Raw genomic sequence first — 13110 nt, forward strand, 5'->3', positions numbered from 1 at the left:
AATGGATTGACCAAGATAAAAGTAATCACATTTGACCAATCACAAGACAGGGGCACCCAACAGATCGTTTCGGTAAATTATCTGTTCGGAAGGCCCTTCATCCCCTACAATTTTCTGAAGGGAATTTTCACCTCGAACTTTCGTGATATGGGAAATTTAAGGCCTAGTGTTTTCGGATTGATAAAAATGTCGTTTCGGGTGCTGAAAAAAGGTCAGCTAAGATTTTCGGAAAGGAAATAATACCTAAGGTTTTCGGGAAATGGACAAAGATGCCCTAGTAATTTCGAAAAGACTCAGGTTGCCCTAGAATGACCGAACAGATATAATTTTATTATAGCGCGGCCTAAAATGAACCTACAGAGCTTTAAAGGCACTCCAGATAGCCTCAAATAGCGTTTCAAAGGATCTAAGAGAAAACTGTCGTTGGGTGCCCCTGACAAGACTAAGACAACTCATTGAACCAATCAGAAATTGAAGGAAAACATGTAACTGACGCCAAGCGCGGAAAGACCTGCGATTCGGTAATCAGCATCTGCTTTTACCGTCTTGGGAAGCAGCAGAAGGGAAAGTGCATGTATATTGCATGGCCAAAGTCCACGTCTTTTGTTAGGAAAGACTGCATATGTAGAGACAGAATAGTAACAAAGGCACCGAATATAATTACTATTCTTTTATTTCGCTGGTTATTTTTTAGTTAAATCTTAGATTAATTTGCTAATCTTTAGTAATTTGTACAAAGTATATAAAACTTCTTCTCAAGGAATAAACTTCAGTCTATACCGAAGCTAACTAATTTTAAAATGACATCATTTTAAGTTTTGTTTTAACCCTTTAAGCCCTAACAGTGATCAGCATCAAATTTCTCCTTGTAATATCAAAGCTTATTCAACCCCTGAGGTCATGAGAATTAAGGATATGATCACCCAAGGTATATTGATATTGATATTTTTAATAACTTCTCCCCAGTACTTTTATAAGGAAAGCACGGGGAAATGGTAGGAGAATTTGTTCGTTAATATTAGGTTAAAGGGTTAAGAGAAATATACGACAATCGTGGCGCATAATGCGTCGACTTTGCGATATTTGAAAGAAAAGGAAACAAGCTCACTAAAAAACGAAAAGAAACAAAACACACACAAATATCATCCTGGCATGATTTGATCATCAGCCAACGTCACGTAACACTTTTTTCGAAGTGCTGTGTACTATTTAAACTGTTGTGGTTACGATTTTGCAATATAAACTCTCGAGTTTGATCAAAGCAAAGGAAGAGCAAAGTAGAAAAGGAATTTCCAAGCTGTTAAGAACTCTGTAGTTTGATCGAACAATCTAATCTCAAATTCTGGTCCGTTTTAATGGTCAGTTTCTGTCCTTTCTGTGTTTTTGCCTTTTCAAGGCACAGACAAGCTATTATTCCTATCAATGATTCATGAGTGATACATCAACATCATCTGACTGTTTGCCATCCTGAGGGTAGCTGATAACTGGTTTGCTTCACGATAGTAGTATTTGTTTAACATCCCAAATCTGCAACAAAGGGAAGGGATAAAATGAGATTACTTACCAAGAAAAATGTGCAAAAATTAAACTAGACTAAGTCACAAAAGGTTTTGACGTACTCTTGATTGACTCAGACAAAGCGAGGAACTGACTGTTTGGTTTTATCAACCAAGGCCCAGGTGCTCGAAGCATGGTTAGCGCTGACCCGGGTTAAATACCATGACAACATATAGGTTTTAATACCTCTTAACCAATGGTTAGCGCTAACCATGCTTCGAGCAACTCAGCCCAAGTTGATAAGGTAGTTTGACCACTGTAAAGAGATTCGAGTACTGACACTCCGAGCGTTAGCCCTTTGTCAGAGCGAATCATGGAATTTTGGGTTGTGTGTGGTTTGAGGAACTGTCTATCTGACATTGCACTGGGACTCACATAATGATTATACAGTCGACTCCCGATAACTCGAACCCTCGCTAACTCGAACCTCCCGCTAACTCAAACCAATTTTCCTTTCCTTTCAGGTCATTTTCTGTATAATTTTACCCTCGATAACTCGAACTCCCGATAACTCGAACCTTTCTCAATTTCCCTTGAAGGTTCGAGTTATCGGGAGTCGACTGTACATCCAAAAACTCATTAATAATTCACAAGCCCATTGAGCTATCAAATGGTTAATAAAACATCACGTGCAGTGGTTTTAAAACCCGATAAAACCTCCTCCTTATTAGCATGCCGTGTTTAATGTTTTTCTCATATGCTAATTTCCTACGTTCACAAAAGCATCATTGTTATGAACACTCTTGACACACGCTTTTCCAGGAATGTTCTATTTCCATTCAAAACTCTCGCAGCACATGTTTTATTGGGTCTAAAACCACTCAGCGTAAATCCCGATAAAACACTGCTGCTCGTGTTTTAAACATTACGTTAACTACAGCCCGTAGCATAAAACAACCTTAAGACAAGCGAGGTTTTGTGCCACTGTTCCCAATGTAACAAACAATTTCCTTGTGCTCTCTTTGTCCTTCTTAGACATCATTACTGTTACCTTTCAATGTAGTGCTAAATTTCTCTGACACACAGAGAATGGTTGCATAAAACCTCTACTTGTCTTAGGGATGTTTTATTCATTCAGGCCTAGAGCTGATCCAGCATTTTATGAAGGCATGGCAACAAAAGAAGAAAGAAAGAAATTAAATAATGTAAAATAAGGCATTTCCTGTATTTTGAACTTTTTATAGGGGGAGGGGGATCAGCTCCTAATCAGTAATTTCTTGCAGTCATTTACCTTAACAATTCTATCACCACCGCAAGTCAGTAATCTTCCTTTAGTTAAATCCAAGTGCATTGAGCGTGTCGTGTGTTTTGCATCGTGAAAATCTGCCAGAGGTACTCGGCTGCAACAAAAATAAAAAATGTATCAAGAGTTGAGAAAACCTGTTTAAATGTCAACTGAAGGCAAACTATCTTAAATAGTTTGGTGTTCATAAGATTTAATCTCAAGACCTGTTTGCTTGATCACTTGACACTAATGGATAAATTGAACTAGTCAGAAAACAATAAAAGCCTGGTGGTTTATAAGCCTCTCTTATAAGCCTGGTGGTTTCTTGAGGTCTCCTCATCACTACCTTGACTTGTAAATTGAAAGATTTCTTTTAAATTTTAGTAAGGCAAATAAATGATGATGATGATGATGATGATGATGAAGAACAACAAAATACTTCACACCAGTTGTCATCTCAGCTTTTGTCATTTAACATTTTTCATTCAAAAAATAAAATAAATAAATAAATGTCTTCAGGTGTTCTACATTTTGAGTCTGTGGTGAACATGTGGTGCGCATTTCCATTTTCTCATCCCATTAATTTCTAAACTGTTGTCATTCAAGGGTGTTCATTTTATTGGGATACTACAGAGCACAGGATCCACTTACTCATCATCTGTTACAGATTCATAACACTCAAGGCACAGACGAACTGAATTTTCAAAGCCCATGATAGGATAAGTTGTTTGGTTGTTACTGCACTCATTACACACTGCTCTACCACACTTTCGACAGTGATGCTGAAAAGCAAACACATTATCTGGGTTTTAAGGAGTGATCAAGCATGGGTTTCTACAAGCAACAAAAATATTTGAGAGTATATTTGTAATCCTGAAGCTTGTCTAACTGAACAGCACTTTCCTCCGGTGATGTTCATGCTGAAGAAGGTAGTTTTAACTTTTGATGGTGAAGACAAAGACCTTAACCATTCAAATGATTCTACACTTGTCGAGCAAATATTCAAGATTTCCTTTAGGTTTATTATGCTGTTTCTACTTAAAGCTTGTTCTAAAGTTTGAACTTGCTGTTGAAATCTGTTAAATGTGTGACCATTCAAATGAAAGCTACTGAGCAGTACTTTCCTGTGGTACTGTTTATTCCACTGTACAAGGTGGCTTTAACTTCTGAGTCTGCAGTTGAAATCCTGAAGTGTGACCATTCAAATGAAAGCTACTGGGCAGTACTTTCCTGTGGTGCTGTTTAGTATGCTGTACAAGGTAGTTCTAGCTTTTGAGTCTGTGGATAAAAGTCTTAAGTGCAACCATTCAAATGAAAGCTTCTGAGCAATACTTTCCTGTGGTGCTGTTTATTATGTTCTACAATGTTTCTCATACCTGTCTTACACCAACTGCTTTCTGGTTCCACATAACCTTAAAATTCCAGAAGAAAGGACCACCACATCGTTCACAGACGTCACTTTGTGACCACTCGGGGGTCTGCCATGAACAAAAGAGCAATGTGAATTAATGTAATATTCTTATCTAGACACCTTGGTGACATGTTCACTGTGATTTTTTACAGCATAGACCAATAATTATTGTACTTGTGGGCATTCTTCTCTACCCAGAACTTTTACTGACACATGACATTTGGTACCTTTCCTCTATGTGAAATCTTTCTACATGCCACTTACCGGTAACAGTACAGTTGAGACTTAAAATAATTAAATCAACATGGTGTATGAACCAGCCACCCGATGGCCAAAAAATCTATGAATCATGAAATCTCAGAACACCTACCAGATTATGAAGCATTCTCCTTTGTTGAATGAATTTTAGTGTATTTACACTCATATTTGCACATGTTTTGGTGTGTATTGAGACTAAAATTCTATTTCCAGGTAGTAAAACTGCATTTTAAGTGGCTTACCTCCTGTCGTTTTACATTCATGTCCCAAATTCTGACAACACCATCTTCACTGCATGATATCAACTTTTTTGCATGTGGAGCGTAACATAGAGCTTGTACTTTGGATCTGCGGAAGATTGCTTATTGTTATACTTGAAGTTTCTACTGGAAGGGTAGAAGTGCTGTGGTGAAAGAGTGTGCCATTGAATAAGCTAGAAAATATTGGGTCAGTTATTAAAAGACAGTTTAGACAGTTTAGTCTGCTGCTGACAGTAACAATAAGGCTTGCATCCCAGACTAGAAAAACATATATACGTAAAATAAACCAGTTTTAAACAGATTTGGAGGCCCACTGATTGTCTTAAGCTGCGGCCTAAGTTAGGCTCTCTTTAAATAACTGGCCCATTGTGTTTATCAACAGTGACAGTGAAACATGTCAAGTAAAATGTCAACATTTTCTTACAAATGTCCATGAAGTTCAAAGGCAGTCCCCTGTTGGCCTCCAATGTCCCAAATTATAATAGTTTCATCAAAGCTACCCGAAAATAAAAGCCTTTTCTCAGGGTCCCAAGCCAGTGCTCGTACACTACCTGTAAAATAAGACAAAATATAATTAGACAACCATGGGACACACCACAGTGTTCTAGCCAGATGGGGATGAGGATGGGGCAAAGAAATATCACCTCATCATTTCTCTGAATGCCCTGATACATTAAAATTAATATCATGTAATTTTATACAAGTGAGTGCAGTGAGTGCAAAGTTTGGTAAAATAAATCATGCTTGTCGTGCAGTTCTCTAAGGGACTGAGAATTTTGTGCGGTCTCCCATTTCCCTACTAGGGCTAATGCTTAGTAAGAAATTCACGGTTCATTTTTAATTAATTAGCACTTCAACATACACCACAGAGTTAATTATTCTCTGATCCATTGCTTGTGTCATTTGTGCTAGCGGCAGAACATTCAATGTATACTTCTGCCATTTATGACACAAATATAATATTTAGCCTCTGTGACATATTGGGAGGTTCTATCCTTAACTTATCAACCAAGTGACCATGCTCAATATTTACTCCTCGCCTATTTCTTAATTCCTTATCTTAACTCTCATGACCTGACTGTTCAATCAAGTAGTGATATTATAAGGAGAAATAAATTTTGTTAGAACATGAAGTCTTAAGAACATGCTGTTAGCTCATGAAGTGTTAAGGACCTTGTTTTCTACAAACTCATTCCAGAATAGTTTATTTTATTCTGGTCAGGAGTGAACCCAGAAGGCCTAAATGTCATTTGTGACTAAGTTAAGATGTGCCAGCTTTTTGTTAAGTGCAAATTATTAACACTGTAAGCAGATTAGTTCGATTAGTTTTGAGTGACAGGACACCGCCAATCACCTGTGCCAAACCAAGAGTGCCACGGGGGTAACTTGCCTGAGTGACCATTGAGTGTCGTCACCACAGATGGTGAGTTATTCTCCAGTTTTATAACACTAATATGACCTCCGTAGTCTCCAACAAATACATGCTTTGAATCTGCATCAAATCTACAACATGTTAAGGAAAGTTCAAGTGCTTGCACAACTATTAAGAGCTGACAAGTCTTAGTGTGTTGCTACTGTTCCACAGTTAATTTTTGCATTTTTTATTGTTGTTGATAAGAAGCAGCTCACACTTGTTCCCAAATAACTTCTAATTAGTACCTTTGCTGAAGTAATATCGCTGCCACTGTTACACACTCCACAAGCTTAAACTGTAAACGACGTTTTATTACAAGTACAAACTGCGTACTGTCCGATTACATCAGCCATGAGCACATGGTTCGTCCTCGCTCTTCCCGGCATTCTTCACGGTATAGACAATCTCGCGTCACGCACCACTCACACGCGTGTCACACGCTCTACACACTCCCCCTCCAAAACAAATGGACGAACGAAACGCTAGAAAAAAAAATGACAAACTAAACTGAGAGTTAAGGTCAATGTTACATAGTCCTCTCATGCGAAGAAATCATACAAAATCTCTTATCCATAATCCTCAACCTTGGGTCCTGGATGACGCAACTGGTTTTCCCGGAATAGTCAGCAATAGGAAAGTGGTAAATAAGGCACCTGTGGCCAGGTCCAATAGTAGAAAGGTCCATGATAGGGAACAGGTAAAGCCGGTGGCGATGTCCACGGCATCTGAACGTAGTTAACTAATGGATTGACACGCTGGTACTCCGGGTTTCCTAGGGAGTTGTACGTGAAGATCTGTGGTGGCCTACACTGACGTTGTGGTCGGGTTGACACGCTCTCCTCGGTGCTGACATCAAGATCCGAAAATTCCTCGTCAACTGACCTATTCTCACTCCCGATGATGAGGTCCACATCTGTAGTGGGAACAATTTCGGCCTGGTCTAGGGGCTCATTTGGCTCCGAGCATGATGAATTTAATGATCCGGTTTCTTGTGAATATCCCACTAATCTGGTTTCTGTTAGGTCATCACTCTCGTCCTCTGAGGACAGCCCATCACTTGTCTTTGGTGGCAATGCGGAGCTCGTGATGGTTCTCCTGGCCTGATGAACAGGTTCAACTACTGAGCTTCCAAGTTCCAGCGCATCACAAGGCAAAAGTAAGTTCCTGTGGAGCACCCTTGCACGACCACGCCCATTCTCTGGCTTGAGTCTGTAAACCGGACTATCCCCTCCCAATCTTTCAGCAACGACGTGGATGGTCTCTTCCCAGTGTGATCTCAATTTTCCAGGGCCGCCCCGTTCGGCTAAATTTCTAACCAGCACTCGGTCCCCGGGTTGAAGCACTCCGCCTGACACTCTCCTGTCATAGTAATCTTTGCTACGTCTAGCAGCCTTCTTTGCAGTCTTCTGAGCAATCTGATATGCTTCGTCCATGTCTTCCCGCCACTTGCGCACATAGGAATTATAGTCAACTCGACCATTATTGTCCTGATTGAAGTTAAATATAAGATCGATGGGTAGTCTTGGATTACGACCAAACAGCAGATAATATGGCGCGAATCCAGTAGCCTCATGTTTGGTACAGTTATATGCATGAATCATCTTGTTAAGTGATTCGTCCCATTTGCGCTTCTTCAATTCGGGAAGGGTTCTGAGCATTGACAACAACGTGCGATTCATCCTTTCTACTTGTCCATTCCCTTGGGGGTGGTACGGCGTTGTGCGAGACTTGGAGACACCAGTTAACTTGTTTAATTGACGCAGGAGATGATTTTCAAATTCTCCACCCTGGTCGCTATGGAGGCGAGCTGGAAACCCAAACCTCGGAATGTAGTCATTGAAAAGTTTTTCGGCTACAGTACGTGCTGTCTTGTTTCGAGTAGGGTAAGCCTGAGCATACCTTGTGAAGTGATCAACTACGAGTAAAATATACTCAAATCCTCTTTGGCTCTTTTCCAGGTGAAGAAAATCGATCGAGACCATTTCAAAGGGTGCTGTAGTGGTGATACTTTCCATAGGCGCCCTAACTGATGTACTTGGTTTCTTGTGCCGAATGCAGCTGCACTTGTTTGTAATGAAATAAGTGATGTCCTGTTGCATGCGGGGCCAGTAAAACCTGGACCTAGCTAAATCTAACACTCGGTCAACACCCAGGTGACCCATCTCAGTGTGTAGCTCCCGGTAAACGAGTTGTCTGAACTTTAGGGGAAGAACTAACTGTTGTCGATTCTTGGTTTTGCGCCACAGAGTTCCGTTTTTGAACCGCTTGCTTCGGAATTCTCGACTGATTCTGTTGTCACCTTGGATTCTGTCGTCTTCTCCTTCATGCCTACATACAACGCCAATTCCTTGAGTTTTGTTTCGTTCAGTTCTTCGGTCTCGAGATACTTATTTAGTGCTTGAATAAACACCAGTCTTCCTTTACTTCCCGGCACCAAAGTGATGTTTACTTTACTACAAACATCTTTCAATTTTTCTTCGCTCAAGCCACAAAACGCCACTTGCAAATTGATTTGAAGAGCCTCAAGAGTCTCCATAGTCTATCAAATCAAAACTTCTTACTCACCAACCACTGACACAGTCAAAATTTCTCTCCGGTAAATAGAGCACCGCTTCGTGTTTTGCACAACTTCCCAGGTCAGAGGTGAAACACGGTCCAGTTATCGCCGGTTACGCTGCAAAATTAACGACGCTCGACGGTTCAACGTAGACAAAGCTCCCAATAGTCCTGGCAGGGTCGCCAATGTTACACACTCCACAAGCTTAAACTGTAAACGACGTTTTATTACAAGTACAAACTGCGTACTGTCCGATTACATCAGCCATGAGCACATGGTTCGTCCTCGCTCTTCCCGGCATTCTTCACGGTATAGACAATCTCGCGTCACGCACCACTCACACGCGTGTCACACGCTCTACACCACCATGTTGATAAGCGCTGCCTTTATGCCGTAAAGAGGACACAGAAGGGCAACTAGCAACTCACATGTATTTATAACTGTAGAAGACAAGTTGGCGGGTCTTACAATGTTGATCTACGCGCATGCGTTGCGCCTCACTGTTTACTGGTATCTTGCGGGCTCATGATGATGCCATTGAATTATACCAACAATTGGCCAATTTGAAATGGAAGTCACTACAACATCACTGTACAAAGTGGCAAGACTACTTTGTGCAACATTTCAGCAATGCTGTTAATTAAAAGAGGGGTGTACTAAAGTAGAGAAGCTAATAAAGTTACAATCCTGCAATCTGACATATGCAAGCAAATTACAACATTTTCGGATTTACCGACTAATAAATAATCACAATTATTGTGATATGCAAGTCATATAGCTACTTTGCTTTCATCTTATCTTAACCGAACCTAAAATTCAATGCAAGAGACAAATAAACAAATGGTGCATCTGATGACATATATGGAGATGAAGGTTTACAATGCAACTGCACCAAAAGATAGCAATATAAAAAAAACCACAGTAAACAATAAAGCAAAAAGATACTGCAGCGAGGTACACCAAGCGGTAGTTTGATATCCGCCCAATCTTTTGCCAGTTGTACAATCGTGCCACTGCAGGTACTTGTCCCTGCCTACACTCAGTAACCACTCATTCTCCAGTGAAAAGACGATGCCGTTTACTCTGTTCATGTGCGCTAAATAAGATGGAAAAGGCTACCTTTAGCACTGGAGGATAAACTGCACTATTTTACCTGAAATCCTCAATCCTGATATTTATTAAAGGTTAGTTAATCTGCAAGGTTATCCAAAACAGTTCTGGAAAACATGTCAAGTGTCTTCTTGGGAACAGTTCTCCTTCCCTCAGTCAAATGCCTGGTTACTTTAAAAACTGTTTAGGACTGCCTTGACAAGATATTCCATCTTTTTTTCGAGATAAAATTCTACACAAATAATTTGTAGGATTTCTACAGCTGAAAAAAAAAAAAATTTAATTTGAGCTTCTGAACTCAGAGTGCAGCTTACCCTCTAGTGGTTATGAACCCTAACAATAACATTTGAAATTGTCCTACTGGTAAATAACTTGGCTCTCTAGAAATGTAAAATATTTGGGATATGACTTGATTGTGATTTAATGTTTTTTTTTATTACCCTTACATTACTCAGTACTTGACATACCTGAATAATTCCTTCTGTGTTGAAGTCTGTTGAAGTCTTCAGACACTTCAAATTCCTTTAAAGGAGAGTTATTTCATAAAAATAAGTTACCTATTATAACCTCTGAGAAACTACTATCACCATCATAATGTGCTGATCAATCTGAACTGAGTATTTTACTGTGCATCCTCCTGGAGGTGAAGAATTTGATTGGGATGTGGAATTTGAACCAGGTTTAACCCTTGGTCTGGCAAATTCCTGGTTTTTGGGAGCTGAGAAGATTTCCAGGAGTCAGAATATTTTGCCTTTGTGAGTGAATGGACAAGTCACTAGGGGCTTCAAAAATGTTTTTGAAGGTATCATCAACATATCTCTGTCTACAAAGCATGGAGAGTGAAGTGTAGGGCATTTCAATGGATCCCAGTTGGCAGGAATTTGAACAAGCCAATTTTCAAAAGTTCAAATGCTTGGGGGGTTGCCCAGGGGATATTGATGTTTTGAATTGATCGGCACATGATAGACATGGCTATTAAGTCTCCTGAATTATGCATGAATCTCCCAGTTCAAATGTAAAACTCCCAGTGCCCAAAGCAAAACCCCTAAGTTCACAGATAATCATACTGTAACTTTTTGTTATTAAAGCATGACAAATATTAACAAATAATTTTGCCATCATCAAAGCATTTCTGTTTTGCAAAGATGATAATAATGTACCTATCATCAGCTATCCCCTGGGCTGCATCCTGGGCAAGAAAACCTTTTTATGGGACTTACAGGGAGATCTGATAGATAATTTACCCAGCAAGGAAGGGGAAACGAGAGAGGATTATTTTTGTGTGCCTTAGCCTACAGGTAAACTAGGCACCTTTGTAAAACAAGAAACCATGTTGTAGCCGTTGTAAATGAAAGGAAAGCTGATCACCATACATATACATGAAGTTTTCTGGCTTTAACTTTTGACATGTACATGTGCTCGGAAGAGTTTGATGATAGTGGATTCTGTCATCTTAGGTACTGTCATGCAAATCCATCCAATGTGATATATGTAAGCAGAGGAACCACAGTTCTTCCGTTGTCATAAACAGGGGCAATTACTCAACTTTGAACCAGGGAGAAATAAGCACTTTTGAGAGGGTCTCCCTTAGGGGATGGTTGAGGAAAGGTACATTAGAGCTGTGAAGTTCTAAAAGATTTTCTGAACGTTAACAATGAAAATTTGGTCGAGATAAAATGGCTGATAAGACTGGATTCTTCTGTACTGCAGAGGGGATCTACTATCTTTGATGGGAAGTAACAAAATAAGTAAAGTTTCCAGATCTCATATCTACAGAGGTTGCAAAAAAATTGGTTTCTCGGCACAGAGAGAGTGGAGCTGTCGAAGTGCACTTGTAGATGGCAAAATACCCATGTGATCAACATGTGAAAGATGTAAACAAGAAGCTAAAATGATAATCACTCTGGACATTTAATCTCCACTTACAGAAATTGTGCCACTAGCCAATCCTACAAACAATCTTCTACTGGTCCCATGATAATCTAATGCAGAACATGCAGCTGCAAAATTGAAGATCATTTAATATGAAATGATAAAAGGTAATAGTGATTAAAACTGGATGGTGATTAAAACTGAATGAGTATATAAATACAAACAAAATTAATGTAACACGAAGAATTTTCATTTCTTTCATTAGTCTTAAACAGAGAAACACAAAGGCATGAAATCTTCTACCCAAAAATAAGATTATTGAGATACGAGATATTCTTTTGACCGAAATATAAGCTCAATAACGAAAGAATTGTCAGGAAAAATTCACGTCAAAAATTTTTGACCAAGACTTACATTCCATAACGTGACAAATACTAGGCCAATACTGTCCACTTTCTCGTTTTATCCAAAGCCTAACACTCCTGAAAAACACAGAACGAGACAGAAGATACTATTTACACTATGGTAAGTAATTAAGGTGTACAAGTTCAGCTGATTAAAAATTCTACGAAAACAACATATGATGTGATTTCAAATCACGAACGGTGACTTCGCTTACTTGTCATCTGAAACGCTAATAACTGCATCTTCATGCGGTATTGTAACAGCCATATTAACTGTATCGCTGCATCCCTCCAGCTTGTTCACTAAAGCAGCTTTTATCGGTTTCCGCTTGGAGGTGTCCTCTTCAGGATCCTTGATAGTGGCGGCCATTTTGCTTTTGCGACTCCTTACTCCTTCCCATCATGCAACAAAATGCACTTCAGACCAACACACGGAAACTGTCATAATGACGTCATGATATATATTTGGGGCTTACCGCAACTGTGTTGCATGCCAAATTAAACCTTGTGTTCGCGTGCGTCTATTAATTTCTTGTTCACCTTTGTCCTTGTTTTTTGTTTTTTTTTTTTCATCTGCTAAAACGCAACTGGGAACATTTCTCCAAGGAAGTCATGTGAGGACTTTAACCTCTCTCTCGGATTGCCCACTTACTCTTTTTTCCAGCTTTAGAACAACATGCAGTGTCTAAAGACAATTTCTAGGCCTTTTTTCTATGAACCTACTCTTAAACGTGAAATTTTGATAAGAACCTTTACTGTTTTCCGGTGTTTTTTTTTTTAAAGTCTATTGGATGATGTTGTTGAGGAAAAAAATGTCATAACGCTGTAACGCCCTTACATCTCTGATAGTGAGCACATTCCTTATCAAGCTTAGAAAGGCGGCATAGTTCACATCATCTTTCACCTTATTTCTTGCTATAACTCAACATATTTATTCAAAACGTTGAAAATTAAGATTACAATAAAAACGCATTGAAAGGGAGTTTAAGAGGAAGGTCCTATGTAGAATAAAGAACTCCCCTAAAATAGGAATCGCTAGAAA

At 39.4% G+C, this 13110-nt stretch overlaps 1 protein-coding gene across 3 annotated transcripts; it reads right to left on the reverse strand.

The window, feature by feature from the left end:
• Positions 1 to 655: 655 nt before the first annotated feature.
• Positions 656 to 12482, reverse strand: LOC146449647 (WD repeat and FYVE domain-containing protein 2-like). Of its 3 annotated transcripts, none has more exons than XM_085101314.1 (12): positions 12284 to 12482; positions 12079 to 12146; positions 11719 to 11792; positions 10260 to 10314; positions 9628 to 9778; positions 6066 to 6214; positions 5136 to 5262; positions 4694 to 4799; positions 4159 to 4260; positions 3434 to 3564; positions 2789 to 2897; positions 656 to 1527 (listed from the first exon to the last, which is right to left on the reverse strand). In XM_085101314.1, the coding sequence occupies exons 1-12, from the start codon at positions 12436 to 12438 to the stop codon at positions 1495 to 1497; spliced, it is 1260 nt and encodes a 419-aa protein (XP_084957440.1). In that variant the 5' UTR covers positions 12439 to 12482; the 3' UTR covers positions 656 to 1494. The 3 variants fall into 3 exon arrangements, with proteins under 3 accessions (XP_084957440.1, XP_084957442.1, XP_084957441.1); XM_085101316.1 differs by having other exon boundaries at positions 6102 to 6214; positions 12284 to 12481; XM_085101315.1 differs by having other exon boundaries at positions 1357 to 1527; positions 5136 to 5258; positions 6098 to 6214; positions 12284 to 12480.
• Between the last annotated feature and the right edge of the window lie 628 nt (positions 12483 to 13110).

This window comes from Pavona decussata, unplaced genomic scaffold, assembly GCF_977016875.1.
Source record: "Pavona decussata unplaced genomic scaffold, jaPavDecu1.1 SCAFFOLD_602, whole genome shotgun sequence".
Taxonomy (NCBI): Eukaryota; Metazoa; Cnidaria; class Anthozoa; order Scleractinia; family Agariciidae; genus Pavona; species Pavona decussata.